The sequence below is a fragment of the Panicum hallii genome, chromosome 4, assembly GCF_002211085.1.
Source record: "Panicum hallii strain FIL2 chromosome 4, PHallii_v3.1, whole genome shotgun sequence".
Classification (NCBI taxonomy): Eukaryota; Viridiplantae; Streptophyta; class Magnoliopsida; order Poales; family Poaceae; genus Panicum; species Panicum hallii.
Window position 1 is genome coordinate 7164174 of NC_038045.1, and position 22041 is coordinate 7186214.

At 48.7% G+C, this 22041-nt stretch overlaps 1 protein-coding gene across 5 annotated transcripts; it reads right to left on the minus strand.

The window, feature by feature from the left end:
• Positions 1–10602: 10602 nt before the first annotated feature.
• On the minus strand, positions 10603–14945 carry LOC112891077. Of its 5 annotated transcripts, XR_003228407.1 has the most exons (4): positions 11734–14945; positions 11460–11619; positions 11259–11315; positions 10603–10703 (listed from the first exon to the last, which is right to left on the minus strand). XR_003228407.1 is itself a non-coding variant. In XM_025957980.1 (3 exons), the coding sequence occupies exons 1-2, from the start codon at positions 12266–12268 to the stop codon at positions 11498–11500; spliced, it is 657 nt and encodes a 218-aa protein (XP_025813765.1). In that variant the 5' UTR covers positions 12269–14945; the 3' UTR covers positions 10631–10703; positions 11460–11497. The 5 variants fall into 5 exon arrangements, 3 of the variants coding, with proteins under 3 accessions (XP_025813765.1, XP_025813764.1, XP_025813763.1); XR_003228406.1 differs by having other exon boundaries at positions 11259–11619; XM_025957980.1 differs by lacking the exon at positions 11259–11315 and having other exon boundaries at positions 10631–10703.
• Between the last annotated feature and the right edge of the window lie 7096 nt (positions 14946–22041).

The following is a 22041-nucleotide window of genomic DNA, read 5'->3' on the forward strand; positions in this document are numbered from 1 at the left end:
TGAGCAGCACATTTCGGATGACATGCTGATAAACAAGAAAAATCTATATCACCAAGTCATCAGGCCATCACATAGTAAGTACATGATATTTTCTAGAAATTTAGACAAATCAATCTATGAGAAAGTACCAATTTCAGCCGATACAAATGGTAGAACAACATTCATTCAGCTGATGCAAGAGACATAAAAGGACAGTTTTCTGTGCGTTACAAATTTAGAAGCCAGCTAAAATAATATTATACACTCTGACGATGGTAGGCATAGATACAAAGCTAGTCGAGTCCCTCAAAAGAAGCCTCTGGTTGGTGTAATCCAGCCTCTTGTTGGTAGACAGCTGCAATTAGATCAATAATAATGGAGTCACTGCTGAAAATGTTCTAGAAAAATGATCAGGTAAAGCTTGCATGTTATATCTGACCATGTTAAAGAACAGGTAAGTCAAAGAAAGCATATATAGTTTTACATCTAAAAGCTGCAAAGGTCAGCAACTCAAGTAAATATGGGTAAGTAATTTTGTTAACAAACCACTCAAGCAAGTGTGCCCTTATTCCCAAAATCTGCATGCACAGTACTTCTATCTTTGAGTTTCAGAGCCCACGCAATAACAGGTACTGGTTTTTGCCTTGCACGGACAATGAGAATCTTAGAGAATTCCAGATTTTGTCTTTTTCTTCTTTTCTATAGCAAACCGAAGAAACCAGAGAAACAATCATTTTTTAACAAATCCATCACTTTGCACATTTCAAACCATCTATGATCTATATGTATTAAGATAAAAAGAGACCCTGTACAATATAGTTAGTACATTGTCAGGGAGAGCAATCATCTCTAGTTTGGTAAAAATATTGTCATGAGTTCAATTCCAAAGTCCCATGATTTGACATTCCTAATCTATCTAAGGCTAAGAAATCAGCAGGAATTCCTCTACCTCTCATGATAAACTGCACACACTGCAAGCACAACCCTGATCACTACCTTCCAACATTTGGGACAGCATATATCAAACCAGTGAACAATTCCATTCAGACATTCAGACAATCATGCAGTGCAAAGATGGGAGGCTTACCTAGGCCAAGAATAACGGAGCACTTAACTGGAAACTAATCAGAGCTAGAGGAAAGAAAATAGACAACCAAGCTTGAACTAGTATAGCTTCTGAAGGTGCTGTCATGTAAATCCAAGAGCTTGAACTACTCAGTTGGCAAAACAAGCAAATAATTACTAAACATATTCAGTTTCACCTCTCCAAATAGATTGCAGGTTGGCAAAGTAATTTACCATGCATTGGCAGTCTGGAAATAAATTAGATGAGCTACTTCTTAGTAGAGAAAATAAAAGAACAGCAACATATTCAGGTCATGGAAAAATATGTAATACTATCTTGCTGGTATCAATGCAGAAAATATGTCTAAATCACAACCTAACATTAGGAAAACGTATGTTTAAATTAGCACACTGAACACACCGTCTAATCTGCAAACTGACCTATTAACAAGATGAGCAAAACTCCAATAGACTAATACCATTCATGCTATTCACTATAGTGACAGAAGCTAGGAACAATGTAACAAATTAGAGCCCTCACCATTAGGAACAATGTAACAAATTAGAGCCCTGACCATTCTTACTCCTAAATCTTACAAGTGCTAATTACAGGGAATAACAGATTTGATATGCATAGGTACTTGATCCATTGCTCCCAAGTGCTATTATAATACAGAGTACTAATCAAAATAGACAAAGCATGCAGCAGCAGGACAACATGATACAACAGAAACTGAAGAATCTGTCATCAACGTGTACTACCCATACAAGGAACCAATGTAAAGTAATTTTCCTCAGCAACCAGAAGAATTGGAGCTTACCTGGGCCAACAATGTCGAGTGAAGTGATCAGCAGGTTGTGAATCTTGGAGATGACAGCCAATCAGACGAGAAATCACCAAGATCTATACAAGATTTAGGAATCAGGAGAGAAGATCAAACCCTAGGCAATATAAGAGAGCAGAGGAAGAACTCACATATGACGAGGAGGAAGATGGACTGGAGGCACCGTGGTGGCACGTTTTGCATTATAGCTCTTTTTCAAAAAATTCACGTTTGGACCCCTGGAGAACCTATTTCCGAATTTGGACCCTAGGGCTCGGCGCCGAGAGTCACGGCGCTGAGGTAACACGTGTCGGCGCCGTGAGCCATGGCGCCGAGACCCCTAACGTAGCCGCTGATATGGCGGTGACTTGGCAGAGCTCGGCGCAACAGATTACGGCGCCGAGCCTTTTCTATACGCCGCGCCCTCTTCCTCTCTCTCCCCGCGCCCTATTCTTCTCTTGCTCTCCCTCCGGCCTCCTCCGCCGGCCGCCGCGCCTCCGCATCTAAGGTTGCATATTACACATATTAATAACTAAACCCTAAACCTTAAGCAATTACACTGAATAATACACATAATATAGATCAAATCAATACGTAAAAATTGAGGAGGGGAGAGAGGATACCTTGCTCTTGAAGATCTATGGATCAAATCAAAGTTTTTGAGGTCAAATACGTCGATTCATAAGGTTGGACGGGTGGGGGAGAGATAGAAAAACCAAGATGGGGTAATAAATATGGGATGAAGGCTCGGACAGGCTGATGAGTTAGGGTTGCGAGCTCGGCGCCACGATCTACGGCGCCAAGCTCGGAGCCACGATCCGCGGCGCCGAGCTCGGCGCCATGACCTCTGGCACCAAGCTTGGCGCCAGGTGAGTGGGCATATGGCAGCTGACCTAGATACCTCGGCATCATGACTCACGGCGCCGAGATGTCTTACCTCGGTGCCGTGACTCACGGCGCCGAGCCCCAGGGTTCAAATTCGAAAATACGTTCTGTCCAAATGTGAATTTTTTCAAAAAAAAGGACTAAATTGCAAAAAAGTACTGCCGTGGTGGCTGTGGACGCGGCGTCCTAGTGGTGGCGTCGTTGCAGATCGAGACGCCGAGGGGTGCGGAGGCGGAGGGGGTGTCACCAACAGGGGGGGTGCAGGGGTGGCGTCTGGATGGGGGCGAGGGGCGGGGGCGGAGCGGCAGCGCCGAGCCGAGACGAGGAGCGGAGCTGGAGTGGCAGCGCGAGCAGGGAAGCGGAGCAGGCGGCGCGGCGGCGGAGCGCTCGCCTTGCCTCGCGTCGCTCGCGAGCGCACGGGGATGACGTACCCGGACCCAAGAGGTGGGGAATAGCCTCCCCAGGGAAAACGCGAGGGTCGGATCGCCCACCCCCCGGCGTGGGCTTCCAAACAGCGGGGAAGTTCAACCTGGGTCAAGTTTCCACACGGGCCACCTGCCTGGGGAAAAGGCCGGGATCCCGGCGGGGATTTGGGCTCCCAAACTAGCCCTCAATGAAACCTCTTGTGCGGCTACTTGGAGTAGTGGTGAAGAAAGTAAACAAATTGTTTCATCCAGGAGGCAGACAATGGAATGTGGAGCTGGTCCGGAGTTCGTTCATTAGTATCGATGCTGGGAGATTCTAAAAATTCAGCCAAGCTGGATGATGGAAGATGATGTGCTTACCTGGGCGCATGAGAGAAGTGGACAATACTCAGTTCGGTCGGCTTATCGTCTCTTGAAGGAGGAGTCTGTTGGAAATAAACACGTCTTGGGCGCGTGTGCATTCCGGCAGACGTAGGTCGCGTGCGTCGCGTGTGAGTCTGTACGTTCAGGTTAATTAGGTGCGTGTGTGTGCAGCTGTGTTTGCATGAGCTGTAGGTTCGTGATCCAGTCACCATGCAGGAGAGCTGCTGGGGCTGATCGAGTCGTAGGTGGTTAGCAGTTCGTGGTGTGCGTGGTGCCCGTCCATGCAGAGGAAGCCGTGACGTCCGGATCGAGTGAGCGAATGGGTCTCGCGCGGACGTTGCTGAGCAAGTCGTGCGGATCGTGGCGTTGAGGTCAGGCGTGGAGGCAGCGGCTCCGTCGTTCCCTGACCTATTTGTAGCCCCTGTACTGCTCCATTTCCTTTGCTAAGTCCAGAGAGTAAACAACCAAGATACAGGCCGTTGCATCGGCCGCGGCGTTCGTCGCCGGAAATACTATTGTCTCCTTGTCTTGCATTTGTGTGTGAGTGAGTGAGTTCCTGGGCAACGCGCTAACAGAGTACAGGAAGGCACATGAGGCTGGAGGGGATGGTGGGATGTCTGGTAATGGGCGATGGTGGAAGGTGCTGGGAAAGCTCAAGGTCCCGCCGAAAGTTCGTATCTTCTGGTGGCGGGTGATCAATGGTTTCCTGCCATCTAAAGGGGAGCTAAGAAGGCGACACATAATTGGGGAGAGCCACTGCGAGGTGTGCGGCAACCCCGGGGAGGATCTGTTCCATATCATGGACTGCCGGTGGGCTTGTCGTTTTTGGACGGAAGTAAAACATGTGACGGGGTGGAGGTTTCCAGATGTGCACCCGGTTTCGTGGGCGAAGGACCTCATCGCCAGCTCAGTGTGTTCCATGGAGGCGGCGACGGTGTTTGTTAGTGGTGGCCGGCCACTGTGGACCAGTCGAAATAACCGGGCACATGGGCGGAAATGCTGGAATCCGATGGCATCAGCTAAACATCTGGCCAAGATGGTGGAGGATCTGATATGCCTGGCTGCCTGGGGTGAGACCAGCACCCCACGATCGAAGGAGAAGTGGCATCCTCCCGATGAGGGTCAGGTGAAGATCTCAATTCAGACGGCGCTTTTGCTGTGCAGATAGGGCACAGCTCAGGCGCGGTAGTATTGCGAGATCATCGTGGATAGGTCCAAGCAGCAAAAGCACGTTAGTTGGGGGAGGTGGAGGATGCTTTGGTGGCAGAAGCTCTGGCGGCTCGAGATGGGTTAATGCTCGCTCAAGAGATGGGTTAGTCACATGTCATCCTGGAGTCGGATAACTCAACCTTGGTGTCTTCTTTGAAGGCGGCGGAGGCTGATAGATCCAAGATTGCTGGTCTTTGGCATGAGATTAGAGAGCTTAGCAGGCTTTTTACTTCGTTTCAAGTGTGTTGGGTTAGACGGGAGGCAAACTCTTTAGCTGATCTTTGCTCAAAGTTCCCTTCCGTAGTCACCAGCACGTGTCTGGCGGGGCTGCTTACCTCCTTGGTTGATGGAGGCAGCAGCCCAGGATTGTAACCTGCTGTCTTTGAATGAATAGAAGCTCTCGTTTGCCCTCAAAAAAAAACTTTAGCAATATTTCAGAAAAGCTCGCATAGTTCACATCTACAGGTTAGAAACTCTAGCAATTGTTGGCTGTATTATTGTAGCTGCACAACAAAGACTGACCATGCATTCCTGCAATACCACTTATTTTACAGTGTTGCAAGATACAACATTTACTTCCTTACTTAATACTTGAACATACTGCACATCATATTTGCTTCTCAGAACATTATTGTATATACTTCATATTTGCAATCATGTTGAACTGCTTAGTGACCTGCCATAAAAAGAGAAAAATGTATTCAGTAGCATGTAGTGGAGAGTAAGGGAAAAAAAGGTCGGATGAGCTGAAGAACTAGCTTTTCTCATACGGTAGTAAGCATTTTGGTAAAAGTTGTAGGCATTGCTATTATGCACTCACAAGCACCTTAGAATAAATGTGAAAGCAAAATAAAAAACTTAGAATAAATGTGCAAGCAAATAAAAACAGTGTTATACCTAATAGAGAATATCACGAGAACAATACTTTTGCCTAACTAAAAGTAACAACATTAACTAACACAAAACAATGTTATTGCCTCATGAAAGCCATATTATTGCCTTGTGAAAACCATGTTATTGCTTAATGAAAACCTTATTGTTGCCTAATGTGATTAATTTGCATGTTGGTTTAGCATAAGTTGCATACATGAAATCCAAAAAATTATCAGTAGGAACACATGAAAATGCTAGAATCAGAATGTAAAATGCTAAAGTAAAATGAATAAATTGCTTGATGATTCAGCGAAAGTTGCCAACAAAATGAATCCGAGAGGGTATATGGTACTACCTACCAATCTATGTTGGTTGAGACACAGGGGTGAAGCTATGTTATGGACCGTGGGTGCCTAGGCACCCAGGCAAAAAATGAAAATCAGTTATTGCTATCAGATTTTCACCCTTTAGGCACCCCCCATGCCCAGATTAGTGCACCCCCCACCAGGCCGCACGAGCCCACAGCCCAGCAACCATCCTTGAGAGGAGATCGATCCCTTTCATCACGCATTTACGGCACGAGGGAATTGGAAACGCTCTGCTCGCCCCTTTCTTTTTTTTCTCTTGCGTCGCTTTATGTACTGCCCGCCAACTCCGCCATTTCCATGGCCGCGCCCCTTGCCTGCCTCTCCCAAATTCTCCGGCGGCTCTAGCAGCAGAGTAGACAAGCATGCCTTGCCCAACCTGCCTCCTCCCTCGTTCGCCGATTGCCGTGGAGGCACGAGATTAGGCAACAGCGATTCATTCATGGCGATCATTCTCGACCAAATTGAACCTCTCGGATTATTTCAATAATTTTGATTTCCATCAAGTTCAAATGTCCAGTCTCGTAACTTTATCCTATTTGTTGGATTCTAGGCTATTTATTCAGATTGTAGGCGTCCATAGTTAGGGTTTTAACTAGGGTTTTCTTATTATATGACAGCAAAGGAAAACTTGATTTCTTCTTGCAAATGACAGGTAAATCAAAAATCATGGAGAAGTATTTTAAACGGAAAGCACCAGAGATTGATGGTGGTAACAGTTCAAGAAATCCATATCCAAATGATATCAATTGGGAAGAGGAAATCAAATATGATCCAGGAATTAGGAAACAAATTGATGCTTATCATCCTAATCATAGAGAGAAGGTGCGAAGGAAATACTTGGAAAATAGGCCTTGCCAGCCTCGAACTGCAGTTTTCCAGTTACAATTACTGGAGAGAAGCCAAGAAGGTTTAATCCAGAATGGTTTGATGAGTTTGGAAGTTAGCTTGAATATAGTGAGTCCACGGACAGAGCATACTGCTTTTTTTCTTATTTAGAGAAAAGAAGGATGCAGGATATGATGTATTTGTTGTAAACGGTTGGAGTGGTTATCATAGGAAAGAAAGGCTAAAGTCACATGTTGGTGATGTTGGTGGCTCACACTTTATTGCCATGAAGAAGTGTGATGATTTGTTACAAAGAGACCAACATATAGATGTTGCTTACAATCAGATTAGTCATATTGCTAAGAGGGCTTACTTTACTCGGCTGAATGGTTCCATTGATACTGCTAGGCTATTATTGAACCAAGGATTGCCTTTCCGGGGCCATGATGAGTGAAAGAACTCCCTCAACAAAGGGAACTTCAGAGAGTTTCATGAGTGCTTGGCAGAGCATGATCCAGAGTTAGGCAAGGCAATGGGTGAAAATGGTGCAGTAATAGTTGCTTGCTGTCTGCTGAAATTCAGAGAGACATTGTTGAATGTTTTGCAACTGAAGTTCTACATTCTATCCTAGAGGAACTTGGGAATGACATGTTTCGTTTGCTAGTTGATGAGTTGAGAGATGTTTCTTGCAAAGAACAAATGGCTGTGGTTTTGAGGTATGTTGATACATATGGGATGGTGAAAGAGAGGTTTGTTGGCCTTGTGCACGTGACTGAAACAAGTTCTTCTCATCTCAAGTCATCTGTTGATTCTCTTTTCGCAAAGTTGAAACTAAGCTTAAAGCAAGTCAGAGGCCAAGGATATGATGGTGCTAGCAATATGCGAGGTGAGTTCAATGGCTTGCAATCATTGATCATGAGAGAAAGTAGAACAGCTTATTATGTGCATTGCTTTGCTCACCAACTTCAGCTAGTCGTTGTGGCAGTTGTGAGAAAACATAAGGGTAGAAGCAATTTCTTAACTAGGATTTCTATCTTACTAAATGTGGTGGGTGGATCAGCTAAGAGAAGGGACATGATTAGAGATATCAATGCTGAAGAACTAAGAAAGGCATTAGGTTGTGGGCAACTTGAGACCGGGATAGGGTTAAATCAAGAGCAATGCCTTCAAAGACCTGGAGACACTCGGTGGAGTTCACATTACAGAACTCACAAAAGTTTGATCAACATGTTTCCTACAATAGTTCAAGTGCTAAAATTTGTGGAAAAGGATGACAAAGATTGGAAGAATAGAGATCAAGCATCAAATCTTCTAGTGTACTTCAAATCTTTTGACTTTGTCTTTTATTTGCATCTCATATTGACTACATTAGCAGCCACAAACACTTTGTCATTAGCATTGCAGCGTAAGGATCAGGACATTGTGAATGCCATTGGATGTGTGGGATCAACTAGACTCCATTTGGATAGTCTTAGAAGAGATGTGTCAGAGGAAATCTCCAGCCGGGTGGCGGAAAGTACCCGCCTAATCCTAGTTAAGGATGGGTTTGGAGGAGACTTAGGAGCGCTAGATCGGTGGATAGATGAACGCAGGAAAGATGCAAGGATTTAGAGTGGTTCGGGTCGCCGGAGCGTAATACCCTACGTCCACTTTGGTGTTGTATTGCCTGAGCCTTGTGGGTGTCTGAAAAGATTGAACCCGGAAAAGGTGAGCCTTGTGGGTGTCTGAAAAGATTGAACCCGGAAAAGGTGAGCCTTGTGGGTGTCTGAAAATATTGAACCCGGAAAAGGTGAGCCTGTCTTGTAACGAGTGCACTCTCCCTTTTATAGCCCAAGGGGAGTGCTTACACTATACGGGACCCCGACAGGTGGGCCCGGCTAACAGGAGCCTACACTATGTGATATGGAGATCTGCATCTCCAGCCCCTCACTGCAGCCTTCGTGGTTGGGAGATAATGTGCGTATCCACAGCCTGGATACGGTCGTATGCTGCCTTGCAGGCACAGTGACCGCTGTCAGCGTCGCCCAACAGCGAAGCCGTGCTGTCACTGTTGGGATGGAACCTCCTGTCAGGCGGTGAAACAGCGCTGACCCGCTGCGTGCGCACTGTTGCAGCGCACGCCTTGGCTCGCCTATTACAGGCCATCATCACACGCGTAGCACCGTGATGGGACCGTGCACAGTTTGCGCACTATGCACGGTGATACGACGCGCCGCCTTGGAAACAGACGGGCTTACCGTGGTGTCAGCCTACCTGCCCCATGTGTCAGGGGCAGGCCATACTTTTTGACTTGGGTGCGCCCGGCCCAGCTACCGCATTAAATGCTGGTAGGTGGGTTGGAGACCCGCGAAGGGCCTCTTGCCACAGGCACGTGGCAGGGCCAGCCCCGCTCCCACCGTGGGGGCGGCACGTGGTGGCACCGGACCCCTTCCCGGGGGAAGGGAGATCCGGGCCCCCGAGGCCGGTTGGAGCGGCCAGGTCTGTGATGGTCCGGCCATCACACGTGGCGGCCCCGAACCTCCCTGGGGAGTCCGGGTCCGCGGGGGCTACCAGGGAGCTCTCCTGCCTCCCTGAGCACGTGGGGGCCTCGGACCTCTAGGAGCACGGGGAAGGTCCGGAGACCATGGACCCAGCTGTCAGGCCCGAGCCGTATGCCACGTCACCCAGAAGGCGAGGGGGAGATTACGTATGGTGAAGCGCCAAGGCCCTGGACACCCTAGCAGGAGGTACCCCTGTCTGTATGTACTGACAAGATGGGTGGGACAAATTATTAGATGAAGTGACTGAATTTTGTGACAAGCATGAGATTGACAAATTGGAAATGGAAGATACCTATGTTAATCCCCAACAACCTAGAAAAAAAACTGAAATTACAAACAAGCATCATTATGAAGTGGATTGCTTTAATGAAGTTATTGATTGGCTAGTTCAAGAGCTTGACAACCGCTTTAATGAGACAAGCTCTCAATTGCTTCTTTGCTCGGCTGCTTTCAATCCAAGAGACTCATTTCATGATTTCAATGTGGAGAGTTTGATGAGCCTAGCAAAATTGTTTCCTGATGATTTCAATTCTGATAATTTGAGAGACCTTAGACACCAACTTTGCCTTTACATTGCCGATGTACGAGCAGATGATAGATTCTCCAACATAAATACTATTGGTAAGCTTTCTCAAAAAATGGTGGCCACAACTAAAGATATTTGTTATCCACTAGTTTATCGACTTTTGAAGCTTGTACTAGTATTACCTGTTGCTACTACAACAGTGGAGAGATGCTTTTCAGCCTTGAATCTTGTGAAGACAGATTTGTCTAACAAAATTGGTGATGAGCACCTGAGTCATAGACTTATTTGCTATGTGGAGAAAGAAATACTAAGAAAAGTTACCAACGAGGCAGTGGTTGATCGTTTCATGAACATGGAAGGGAAAGGGCGTAAATATGATATGTGAAGGTAATGCAATGCTCCTGTCTTTAATAGAATAATTCTACAATTTCTTAGTTAAAACAACTAACTCCTTTTTCTTTTCTAGGTCAGTCGGATTTTTATGTTGGACGTATTTTGGATTTTGCTATGACAACAATATTTGTTTATGATTTTGGCATTCTGTCATTGACTACAATGAAGTGACCAATATTATCTTTATCTTTGTGAGTGGTAAACATAATTGTCGATACTTTGAATTTGTTAACTTTGTATTGCTCGTGATCGCGTATGTTGAACTATTGATGTTTAAAGCATGGTAGATGAAAAATTATTTTGATGTATTGTTTAAACACTATGGCATCCTTGCTCTTGGGATAAAGTGGTGCACCCCCCTCCGAGCTGCTCTAGATTCGCCCCTATTGAGACATGTATATGTTGCTCCCGTACAAGATCCAAGCTCCCTACAATCAAGGCCAAGTGAATATTTCATTATAGCGTTAATCCCAAAATACAGAAAAAATATTATTGAGCATCCTAAGATGAGTCTATAGAGTATTGATTCCATTATGATATCCGCAGAGTATTGTTTCCATTATATGGTTTCCTATCCAATAGTAATATTATTGAGCATCTCAGTGGTACTAGTAGTGCATGAGAAGGATATTTAAAATGCTTACTGAGATATAACTTAAATGTCTATTTGATATTGTTGAAATGCTTATACTGATTTGATATTTGGGAAAGAAGCATACACGTAGAAACTGAATATGTTGAGCATCCCAGTGTTAGTCATCCTTGAACAAGTGGAATTACATATACCGTATTGAAATTTTTACACAAATTTTACTAAACAAATCAGATTGCAAAATTCGATCCTATCATTATAGAGTAGAATGTTGGCTACAATGAAAAGCAAGTGTCACTTGTCTTAAATCCACACTATGCAGGGGTGGTATAGTCTACTATGTCAAAGTCGTGATAAGAAAAATAGAAGGAATTAGCATTAGGAATGAGACCTCCTTGTCCCCTCCTTGTCATCTGCCTTGGCTTTTCTCTGCAGCAGTGATATTGTTCTGACCAAATCAAGCAAACACCCAGACAAGTGAAAAACATACATTTTGTGTTGTTCAGAGGCAAATGTAACTTGTTTTAATAAAAGGAACACAAGACAATGTCCAGCGGGGAGGGGAAGGGAAAGAAGAGAAGTAGGAACTTACTCCACTACCCTCGCCATTCTTAGCATGAGCCTCATCCTCTAGCCATAGATCGCAAGGGCTTTCATAGCCTCATCATCATTCTTCCATGAACCGGTGAAGTTGAATGTTAGACAGAGGATTTCTTGGCTCCTGTAATCATGGCCGCCCTCCCGTCTTGTTTCTATAAACGGGCAGAGGCTTAGCTATTTAGGATTGTAATCATCTATCGATTAATCCAAGGTGTGATTACCCAAATACTCCACGCTTTCATGGTATCAAGAGGATCCTTCCTCACCTTCCGCTCCTAATCTCTCCCGCCGTCGATGGCTGACGACGCTGCCGTTGCTGCCGAGCTCCGCGATGCCGAGGCCCGTCGCCTCGTGCGGGAGCAGGCCGATGCCGCGCGTCGCCGCGAGACCGAGGCAGCCGCCACCCTCCAGGCACAGCAGGACGCCGCGGCCGTCGTGGCCGCCGCGCGCCGGCGCCTCCAGGAAGACGTCGCTCGTCACGAGCGCGCCCTGGCTGCCGCGCAGCGCCTCCTCCAGGAAGCCGATGACGCCGATGCCGCCGCAGCCGGCGGAGGCAACGCCCCTGCCGGCGATGACGCCGCTGACCCGGACGCCACCAGCGTCTCTGCCCTGCACGCCCAGGCTCTCGGCATCCTCAACGTCCATGCTCTCATCTCGACGGTGCTTGACCTCGCCACGCCGTCCTTCTCCAAGTGGCGGCACCTTCTCCTCCTCGCCCTTGGCAAGTACGCGCTCGCCGACCACGTCTTGTGCGATGCCGCCTATCCTGCCGTCCCTCACTGGGTCCGGATGGATCTCCATGTCCTCTCGTGGATCTACGGCTCCATCACCTCCGAGCTGTTCGAGATCGTCACCACCGCCTCGCCGTCCGCCCGCACCGCCTGGCTCGCCCTTGAAGAACAGTTCGTCGGCAATCACGAAACCCGGATCGTCCTCGTCGACACCGAGTTCCGCACCTTGATGCAGGGTGCCCTCTCCGTCACGGATTACTGTCGCCAGATGAAAACCCTCGCTGACTCCCTCACCGAGCTCGGCGAGCCCATCTCCAACCGCCTCCTCGTCATCAATGTCCTCTGTGGCCTGAACGACCGCTTCGCTCACCTCTGCCCCTACCTTAAGCGACAGCGGCCGCTTCCCTCCTTCGCCGAGATCCGCTCCGAACTCCAGGTCGAGGAACTCTCCCTGGGTGCTCCGTCCACCGTCACGCCGCCCATTGCTCCTCCGCCGTCTGCCCCCATGGCCCTTACCGCCGGCCCCCCATCCCCTGCACCAACCTCGGGTGGGGGCCGTCGCCGCCGCAAGAACAAGGGGGCCAACGGAGGCCCTGTCCCCGGGGGTGGTGGCAGCCGCGGCGGTGCCGCTCCCACCTCCGGCGCATCTCTAGCTGCCAGTGGCGCTGCTTGGCCCAGCTTCTACAATCCGTGGATTGGCACGATCCAGATGTGGCCCGGACCGCGCCCGCCGTCAGCCACAGCTCCACAGTCGCAGGCTCTCCTTGGCGGCCCTGTCGCCCCCGTCACCGGCGCCCCCACCGGAGGACCCACCATGCTGTCCTACCCCAGCAATACCGGGCCAGTCTCCCCGGCGGCCTAGCCACTCTCGTGGCCTTCCCCTTCGGGGGGGGGGGGACAGGACTGCCTGCCCCGTGGGCTGCTCAGTCCGCCGTGCCCTAGGCCGGCACTCCTCCTCAGGCCGGTCCCTGGGCTGGTGCACCCAGTGGGCCGCCCTTGGTGGGCTGGGACCAATAGGCCCTTGCTGGGGCCTTCAACACCATAACTCTCACCCCCCCTCCCCATCAATGGGTGAATGGTACATGGATTCTGGCGCAACAACACACATGGCCTCCAGCTCCGGTATACTTTCTTTTTCCCATCCCCCATCCACTTCCACACCTTCCACAATCATTGTGGGGGATGGTTCTGCTCTTCCAGTCATGTCCACCGGCACTGCACATGTCGGTTCTCTCCACCTTAACAATGTTCTTGTCGCCCCTCACATCATCAAAAACCTTGTTTCTGTTCGCCAATTTACAACCGATAATAATTGCTCTGTCGAGTTTGATCCCTTTGGTTTTTCTGTGAAGGACCTCCGGACCAGGCGTTTGATCAGCAGGTGCAATAGCACTGGCTCGCTCTACCAGCTCCTGCCTCCAGCCTCCACCACCACACCTAGTGTAACATCCCAATTTTCATCACTTTGAAGAAGATGCAAGGCAACTCTCTAAGATCCTTAGCCCCTAAGCAATAGTGAGATATTTCCAAGGCAATTCTCTAGATCCTTAACCCCTAAGCAAGAATAAAATATTCTCAAGGATCCTTCTCCACTAAGCAAGGGGGAGATATTTTCCATGGAGGACTCTAGAAATAGTAATAAATAAAATTTTGAAAATATTAAGATATTTTAGAATTCTCTAGAAGGAGGACACTTGTCCTAATACCATGGCTTCTCTTGACCTATAAATAGAGCCCCCCTCCTTGCCATGACAAACACCCATGAGTAAGGTAGATAGGTTGTGGTAGGGCTAGGAGGGTTAGTGCTGGACTAGCCACTCAAAGGCGCGTGTTCCTTCGGGACTTTGCCGCTCCAATAAGGTAAGTGTTTTTATAAGCGTTAGTCTTCTAGTTAAACTTAAGTACTTAGTATAGAAGTTGTGATTCAAAAGGACCCGGTACACTAAGTAACCAGAAGCCTCTCAAGTCACCGCACCACGCCCTAATTCTCAGATAATCATAACAGCGCCTACTTCCTTCGCAATAACTTCATCATCCCCTGGAAACCACAAAGTACTCACACCATTGACCTTGGAATAAACCGTCATGCACAGTGCCGGCCGAGATATTTTTCCGCCGCGCACGCTCGCTCTCGCCCGCGCACGCGCGACACGCCGGCCCCACGACGGGGCCGCGCACTGCCGCCGGCACCGCGCCGTGCCGCCCACCTCCGTGTCCCCACCTCGCCCACGCCACCGCAGCGTCCTCGCCGGCTTTGCTACCTCGACGCTCGCGCCCTCAGCACCGTCACTATTTGAGTTGACGGCGAGCTGCCGCAGCCCACGCCGTCGCCCGTCCCCGTGCGACGCCGCTGCTACTCCCCTCGCCTATAAAAGGAGCGAAGCCGTGACGAACTCCATCACCAGCCCAAGCACACCGAGCCGCTTCACTCTGCTAACCACTCCCCACGAGCCCAGCTCACTCACGAGACGAAGCCCCAACAGTTGACCCTATTTCTCGAGCTGTTGCACGCCAAGGTAAGATGGCAGGCAGCCCCGACCATTAACTCCGCAATACTAATAAAGACCTAAAACATCCACCAGGCCGTGAGCACCTAACCCAAATCATTCTATTTACCAACCAAAACTATAAACCCAATATCTCCTTCATATCAATTCCTATTGTCATTTCCATTTGAGCTTGTTTTATAGCTTGCTTGTGTTTGTTTGCCGGTTGTGCCGTTTCCGCCCGTAGATCACGGAGTGACCGAGGAGGAGCCTGCCAGGGAGCCAGAAGACCCATACCGCGAGCAGGAAGCCGCCGCCGACGACGCGTACGTAAGCGAAGGCAAGTTTCATCGACCCTTACGTGAGCGGTTGCATCCATGTGAGGACGTCTAGTTGTAGCTCTGGTTTAGGATCGATTACATATACCGGTGCTTGAGTGATTAAGTGTGCTCATACATGCATGTGAGTAGTTATACATATCCAGAGTTGAGACTAGGATATGAAGGGTTTTGGTTGAGGCTAGGGCAGCTGGGTATGCTGGAAGCCGGCGCTACCGTGGTGGTAGACTGGCAGGTGAGTGCTACCGTGGAGGTAGGCTCGAGTTGATGTGTTGAGGGATGGCTGCTGCCCTGGCGAACCATAAGGACCGAGTTGTTTTGACATCTCACCTAGCTTACCTTAGTACGACCACAGGTTCCGTTATGGGGCCGACTTAGCCTAATCCCACTGGTTAGCCTGACGGTCGCGGGGATGTTTCATGGGTATAGACCATTGTGGTCAGGGCCCGAGGGTTTGTGCGGCCGGGCTGGGGCGTGACCACGGCTGGGTGTCGGCTATGTCGATTGTCCGTGCGGGCAGTCGAGCTTATGGGTACAATGTACGACCTCTGCAGAGTGTAGAATCCATTCGAATGGTCCGTGTCCACGGAATGGACAGGCTACGGTGTGGTCCTAACAACTAGTGAGCTACCTACTGTGGGTTGTGTTGGGAAGAAGGGCGTACCATGAGTTGCATTGCATATGCATCGTAGTTAATGTGTGTCATGCATGTCATTCCCCTCCCGTAGGGTGAGGTGGAACTTGCTGGGTACTCTTGTACTCAACCCTTATTGATTTTTCTCCAGAGGATCCCGACTTTATTCCAGAAGACTGTGAGTAGATCGTGTCCACACCCAAGCTGGTCGAGTGGAGTCGTGATGGATGAAGAGCTAGTCCTCCACGCCGTCATGATAGTCACTATCCTATGTTTGAGTTGTGTAGCTCTGTGTTGTCGCATTACTCCTCGTGTACCTGTAGAATAAAGCTCTGTATGACTCTGGACTCCACTTGATGTAACATGTATTATGCCGGAGACTTTGTTCGGTAATTAATACATGGTTTAGCCTTGATCTTCGGGTCGGGGCGCTTCAGGTGGTATCAGAGCCATGCTTGGCTGTAGGACACGAATCGGTAGTAACGAGGACCATAGGAGCCCTAGGATGGTCAATTCTTGAAACCCTATTACTCCTTAAACTTTATCCTTATTATGCTAACCCTACCTTTGTAAGTTAGATGGCGGATGACTGGACCACCACCTACTGCATCAACGAAGATGAATTCCCCAGGGTGATTTATGCTGCCACGGTGCGACTAGGTATTCCGGAACGACCGGAGTACGTGGGTCGCGAGTTTATGGAGCATGGCACCGAAAGCTGTGAGGTCACCATCCATATTGGCGCCAGCGATAAATACTTGGAGATGCAACCCTGGAGTATCACCGCCACTGGAGCCCGTATGCCTGACACCATTCAACTTGCAGCTCGCAAGGCACTGCGGCACCTGTGCCAGATGTTCGAATGGCACTTGGGTTCCACTCCCATGAAGTACTTTCCACCGTTGGATCGTAACCGTCCTGCTTGGGCGGCAAGGATCCGCAACCTAGAAAGTCCTGCTGGGACAGAGAAGAACCCCACAGTTGTCGCTATGTCGGGCTATTTGCTTAGCCTCGATGATTTGTGCGACCAACTGCATCAACGCGTGAGAAATTTGATCCAGCGTGCTGAGAGAGCGGAGTCTCGTTGGCATAAGGCTAAGCTGGCCTTAGCGCAGGCGGAAGCCCGAGCAGCTGAAGCAGAGAGCCGCCTCGCCATGGCCGAAGAAAACCTTAGGGAGCAGGCAGACCGCCATAGCCAGCTTCTTAGAGGTGTCTACCTAGTAGATCGCGCCAAGCGTAAGGGACACCATCCTGGGACTGCCGCTGAGTCAACCATCCTAGAGGGGATCCCACTATACCCTTTGTCCCAACCGCGCAGGAGGATTTGCGAACCAGTGCCGCCCACACCTCCCGCGTCTCCCCGAGATCCCGAAAACAGTGATCCCGAAGACCGGGTTGTAGGGATCAGTAGTCGAGTCATCCCGGCTGACCCTTAAAAGTCGAGCCGCATTATTGTAATCCGTCGTGGCATGTATCCCTGCTTGTTTGAATGAATGCTTGTGTGGTGCTTGAATGACTTGTTGATATTGTGTGCTATTATATATTTATATACATGCAAATCTACCCTAGTAATAAATAGGGAGAGCCACCTAATTTTATCCTATCCCTCCTTGACCGCAGATGTCCCGTCGTTCGTGCCGAGTCCAGGGACTCCATGCTCAGGAGGACAGTGACGAGGTCAATCCGAGGAACCAGGCCCCTCCGAATGTAGCTCCAGAAGAAAATGGACACCTACCGCAGCTACCTCCCCGTGCCCCCGCACCCATTGACCTAGCAGCCATACTACAGCAACAGAACCAACTCCTTCAAGTTCTTGTGACCACCCTCACGGCTCAAGCCCAAGGCAATCTTGGCAACAATAGACCTGCAATGCATCAAGGCAATGGCAGCAGGATTGCAGACTTCAACCGCTTGCAGCCACCTAAGTTTGGAGGATCTGACAACCCGATTGAGGCTGATGACTGGATTAGAGAAATCGAGATGAAGCTAGAGGTTGTTCATGCTGATGACCGTGATAAGGTGTTATTGGCCGTCCAGCAACTGAGAGGACCAGCATTAGCATGGTGGCAAAGCTACAGAGAGATGAATGAGGATGCTAACACCATGCTTTGGGACAGATTTGTCAAAGTGTTTAAGGAGCATCACATTCCTAGGAGTGTGATGAAGCTTAAGTTGGAGGAGTTCATGAGTCTCCAGCAAGGGAATCTGTCAGTGACAGAGTATCTGCACAAATTCACGGAGCTGTCCCGTTATGCCTCAAAAGTGCTGAAGACAGATGAACAGAAGCAAGATGCCTTCCTTCGTGGTTTGGATCCGGAGATAAGGACCCTGCTTGGAGTTTCTATTTACCCGGATTTCAACACCCTAGTTAACAAGGCCATCACTACTGCGAAGCACAAGAAGGAAGAAATGAAGGACAAAAAGAGGAAGTTTGAAAGCAAGAAGGTGTTTCACCAGGAGATGGCCCAGAAGACTCAGCACCCAGCTTATTCTGGACCGAAGAGTCATAGTGTGGTGTCTTACAAGGTGCCTACTGCATCATTCAAGCAGCCATCTCAGTCTGCACCTGCTAAGACTCAAGGCATTAACCACACCCAGTCAGCCGGAGGGAGCCAGCTGACCAACCCGAAGGCTTGCTTTAACTGCCGTGAGACAGGGCACTTTATTGCCAACTACCCCTACAAGAACAAGCCAGCACCGTCTGTCTTCTCCAACTCAGTAAATGGACCAAAGCAAGCAACTGGAGCCAACCGTGGAGCACCAGCAAAGAGTCAGCAGTCATTTGGAAAGGCGAAGGTGAACCACGTCTACGCCGAAGAAGCTGAGGATGCCCCAGGAGTGATACTCGGTGAGTTCCTGGTCCAATCAGTTCTTGCAACTGTGCTTTTTGACTCCGGTGCATCGCATTCCTTTATCTCGTCAAGCTTTGTGGAAGCTAATAATGTTGATACGGTAGCCCTTAAGAGGCCATTAATAACTCAGTCCCCGGGAGGCCACATACCTTGCCACTTAGGAGTTATCGGCATCCCTATTAACCTAAGTGGGGTAGTGTTCTTAGCCAACCTAGTGGTACTCAACTCCCAAGGGATAGATGTTATCCTCGGGATGGATTGGTTAACCAAGCACCGAGGAAGCATAGCGTGTGCAGAAAGGACTGTGACCGTGACCAATCATCATGGAGAAACGGTCACTTGCCATGTTAAGGTCAGTAGACCAGGCCCCATGCTGCACAACCTAAAGGCTGAAACACCGAAGGAGGTGCCGGTAGTAGCGGAGTATATGGATGTGTTCCCTAAAGAATTATCGGGTATGCCTCCAGAGCGTGAAGTGGAATTCGCCATTGGCCTAGTCCCCGGTACAGCCCCTATTGCTAAGAGACCCTATAGGATGGCAGCCCCAGAGCTAGCCGAGTTGAAAAAGCAATTAGATGAGCTTTTGCAAAAAGGTTATATAAGACCTAGCTCATCGCCGTGGGGAGCACCTGTCCTTTTTGTCAAGAAGAAGGATGGAAGCATGAGGCTATGTGTGGATTATAGAGCCCTGAATGAGGTCACCATCAAGAACAAGTACCCATTGCCTCGGATAGATGATCTGTTTGATCAGCTGAAAGGAGCCAAGTTCTTTTCCAAGATAGACCTAAGGTCAGGCTATTACCAGTTGAGGATTAGGCCAGAAGATGTGCCTAAGACGGCTTTTGTGACTCGTTATGGTCAATACGAGTTCACGGTAATGCCGTTCGGTTTAACCAATGCTCCTGCTTACTTCATGAACCTCATGAATAAAGTGTTCATGGAGGAGTTGGACCAGTTTGTCGTTGTTTTTATCGACGACATACTAGTCTACTCTCGGAGTGCCGAAGAGCACGAGCAGCACCTTAGAGTAGTTTTGGGCAAGCTTAGGAGCCACCAACTGTATGCCAAGTTCAGTAAGTGTGAATTCTGGCTACAGAAGGTAAGCTTCCTTGGGCATGTCCTGACTGCTGAAGGAGTAGCAGTGGACCCGGAGAAAGTAACTGCGGTGTCAGAGTGGAAACAGCCAACCTCCGTCTCAGAAATCCGAAGTTTCCTTGGATTAGCTGGCTATTATCGGAGATTCATTGAAGGATTTTCTAGGATAGCCAGACCAATGACGGAGCTGCTCAAGAAGGACAAGAAGTTTGTCTGGACAGAAGCTTGTGAGCGGAGTTTCCATGAACTAAAGGAAAGACTAACTACCGCACCCGTGTTGGTCTTACCTGACATTCGCAAGGACTTTGTTATTTTCTGTGATGCTTCCAGACAAGGCTTAGGCTGTGTGCTTATGCAAGAAGGGAGAGTTGTAGCCTATGCCTCTCGTCAATTAAGGTCCCATGAGCAGAACTATCCAACTCATGATTTGGAGTTAGCAGCAGTAGTGCATGCTCTGAAGATTTGGAGGCACTATCTGATTGGGAATAAGTGTAAGATCTATACGGATCATAAGAGCCTTAAGTATATCTTCACCCAACCGGACCTTAATCTCAGGCAAAGGAGATGGTTGGAGTTAATTAAGGATTATGATCTGGAGATCCATTATCATCCGGGTAAAGCAAATGTAGTGGCAGATGCCTTAAGCAGAAAAGCTTATTGCCACCACTTGGTTACCCAGGAGCCACGGTTATGTGAGGAAATGGAGAAGTTGAACCTAAGTGTTGTGCCCCATTCCTATAATTACAACCTTAGTGTTCGACCAGTCCTGGATGACCAAATCAAAGAGGCTCAAAAGGATGATGAGAAGCTAATGGAGATCAAGGCCCAAACCGGAGAAAACAAGGCCCCGGATTTCAGGGTGGATAAGGATGGAGTTCTATGGTTTAAGAAGCGGCTGTGTGTGCCAAAGCAAGGTCATTACCGTCAAACCATTTTGGATGAGGCACACAACTCAGCTTACTCTATTCACCCTGGTGCCACCAAAATGTACTTGGACCTTAAGGAAAAGTACTGGTGGAATGGAATGAAAGGCGATATAGCTAAGTTTGCGGCATGCTGTGATGTGTGTCGACGGATAAAGGCTGAGCATCAGAAGCCTAGTGGATTACTCCAACCGTTGCCAATTCCAGTTTGGAAATGGGATGAAGTTGGTATGGACTTCATTATTGGCCTGCCCAGAACCAAGAGTGGTAATTCCGTCTGGGTAGTGGTTGACCGCCTCACAAAAGTTGCCCACTTCATACCTGTGCGCACCACTTACGGAGGTGACAAACTAGCTAAGCTGTACATCGACCGTATAGTGAAGTTACATGGAGTGCCCAAGCGTATAGTCTCAGATCGAGGGACCCAGTTCACCTCAAGGTTTTGGAGGAGTCTGCATGAAGCACTCGGCACTAAGTTGGATTTTAGTTCGGCTTATCATCCTCAAACAGATGGCCAAACTGAGAGGATCAACCAGATCCTAGAAGATATGCTGAGAGCTTGTGTCCTCACTTATGGTAAGGACTGGGAAGATAGTCTGCCATATGCCGAGTTTTCCTATAATAATAGCTATCAGACCAGCCTCAAAATGTCGCCGTTCGAAGCCCTCTATGGAAGGAAGTGTCGGACTCCGCTGATGTGGTCTGAAGTTGGGGATCGCATCGTGGAGCGACCGGATTTTATTGAAGCAGCAGAAGACAAAGTGGCCGAGATAAGAGCAAATTTGAAGGTAGCTCAGTCGTGCCAGAAAAGCTATGCGGATAAGAGAAGGCGTGAGCTCAGCTTTGAGGTTGGAGATCATGTGTACCTTAAAGTCTCTCCAATCCGTGGCACGCGCAGATTCCAAGTGCGTGGGAAGCTGGCCCCAAGATTTATCGGTTCTTTCCCGATCTTAAAGAAAGTGGGAGCCGTAGCTTATAAGATCCAATTGCCGAAGGAGATGTCAGATGTGCACAATGTCTTTCATGTGTCCCAGCTGAGAAAATGTTTAAGAGTGCCAGAAGAACAAGTGGTACAGGACACCATTGATCTGCAAGATGACTTGAGGTATCAAGAGGTGCCTGTTAAGATTTTGGACACTGTGACTCGTAAGACCAGGACATCCACCGCCAAGCTTTGCCGAGTCCAGTGGAGCAGGCACTCAGAAGCGGAAGCGACATGGGAGAGAGAGGAAGCGCTGAGAGCCGAGTTTCCCCACCTTTTTCAGGACCCACCCGAATCTCGAGGACGAGATTCAACCTAAGTGGGGTAGGTTTGTAACATCCCAATTTCCATCACTTTGAAGAAGATGCAAGGCAACTCTCTAAGATCCTTAGCCCCTAAGCAATAGTGAGATATTTCCAAGGCAACTCTCTAGATCTTTAACCCCTAAGCAAGAATAAAATATTCTCAAGGATCCTTCTCCACTAAGCAAGGGGGGAGATATTTTCCATGGAAGACTCTAGAAATAGTAATAA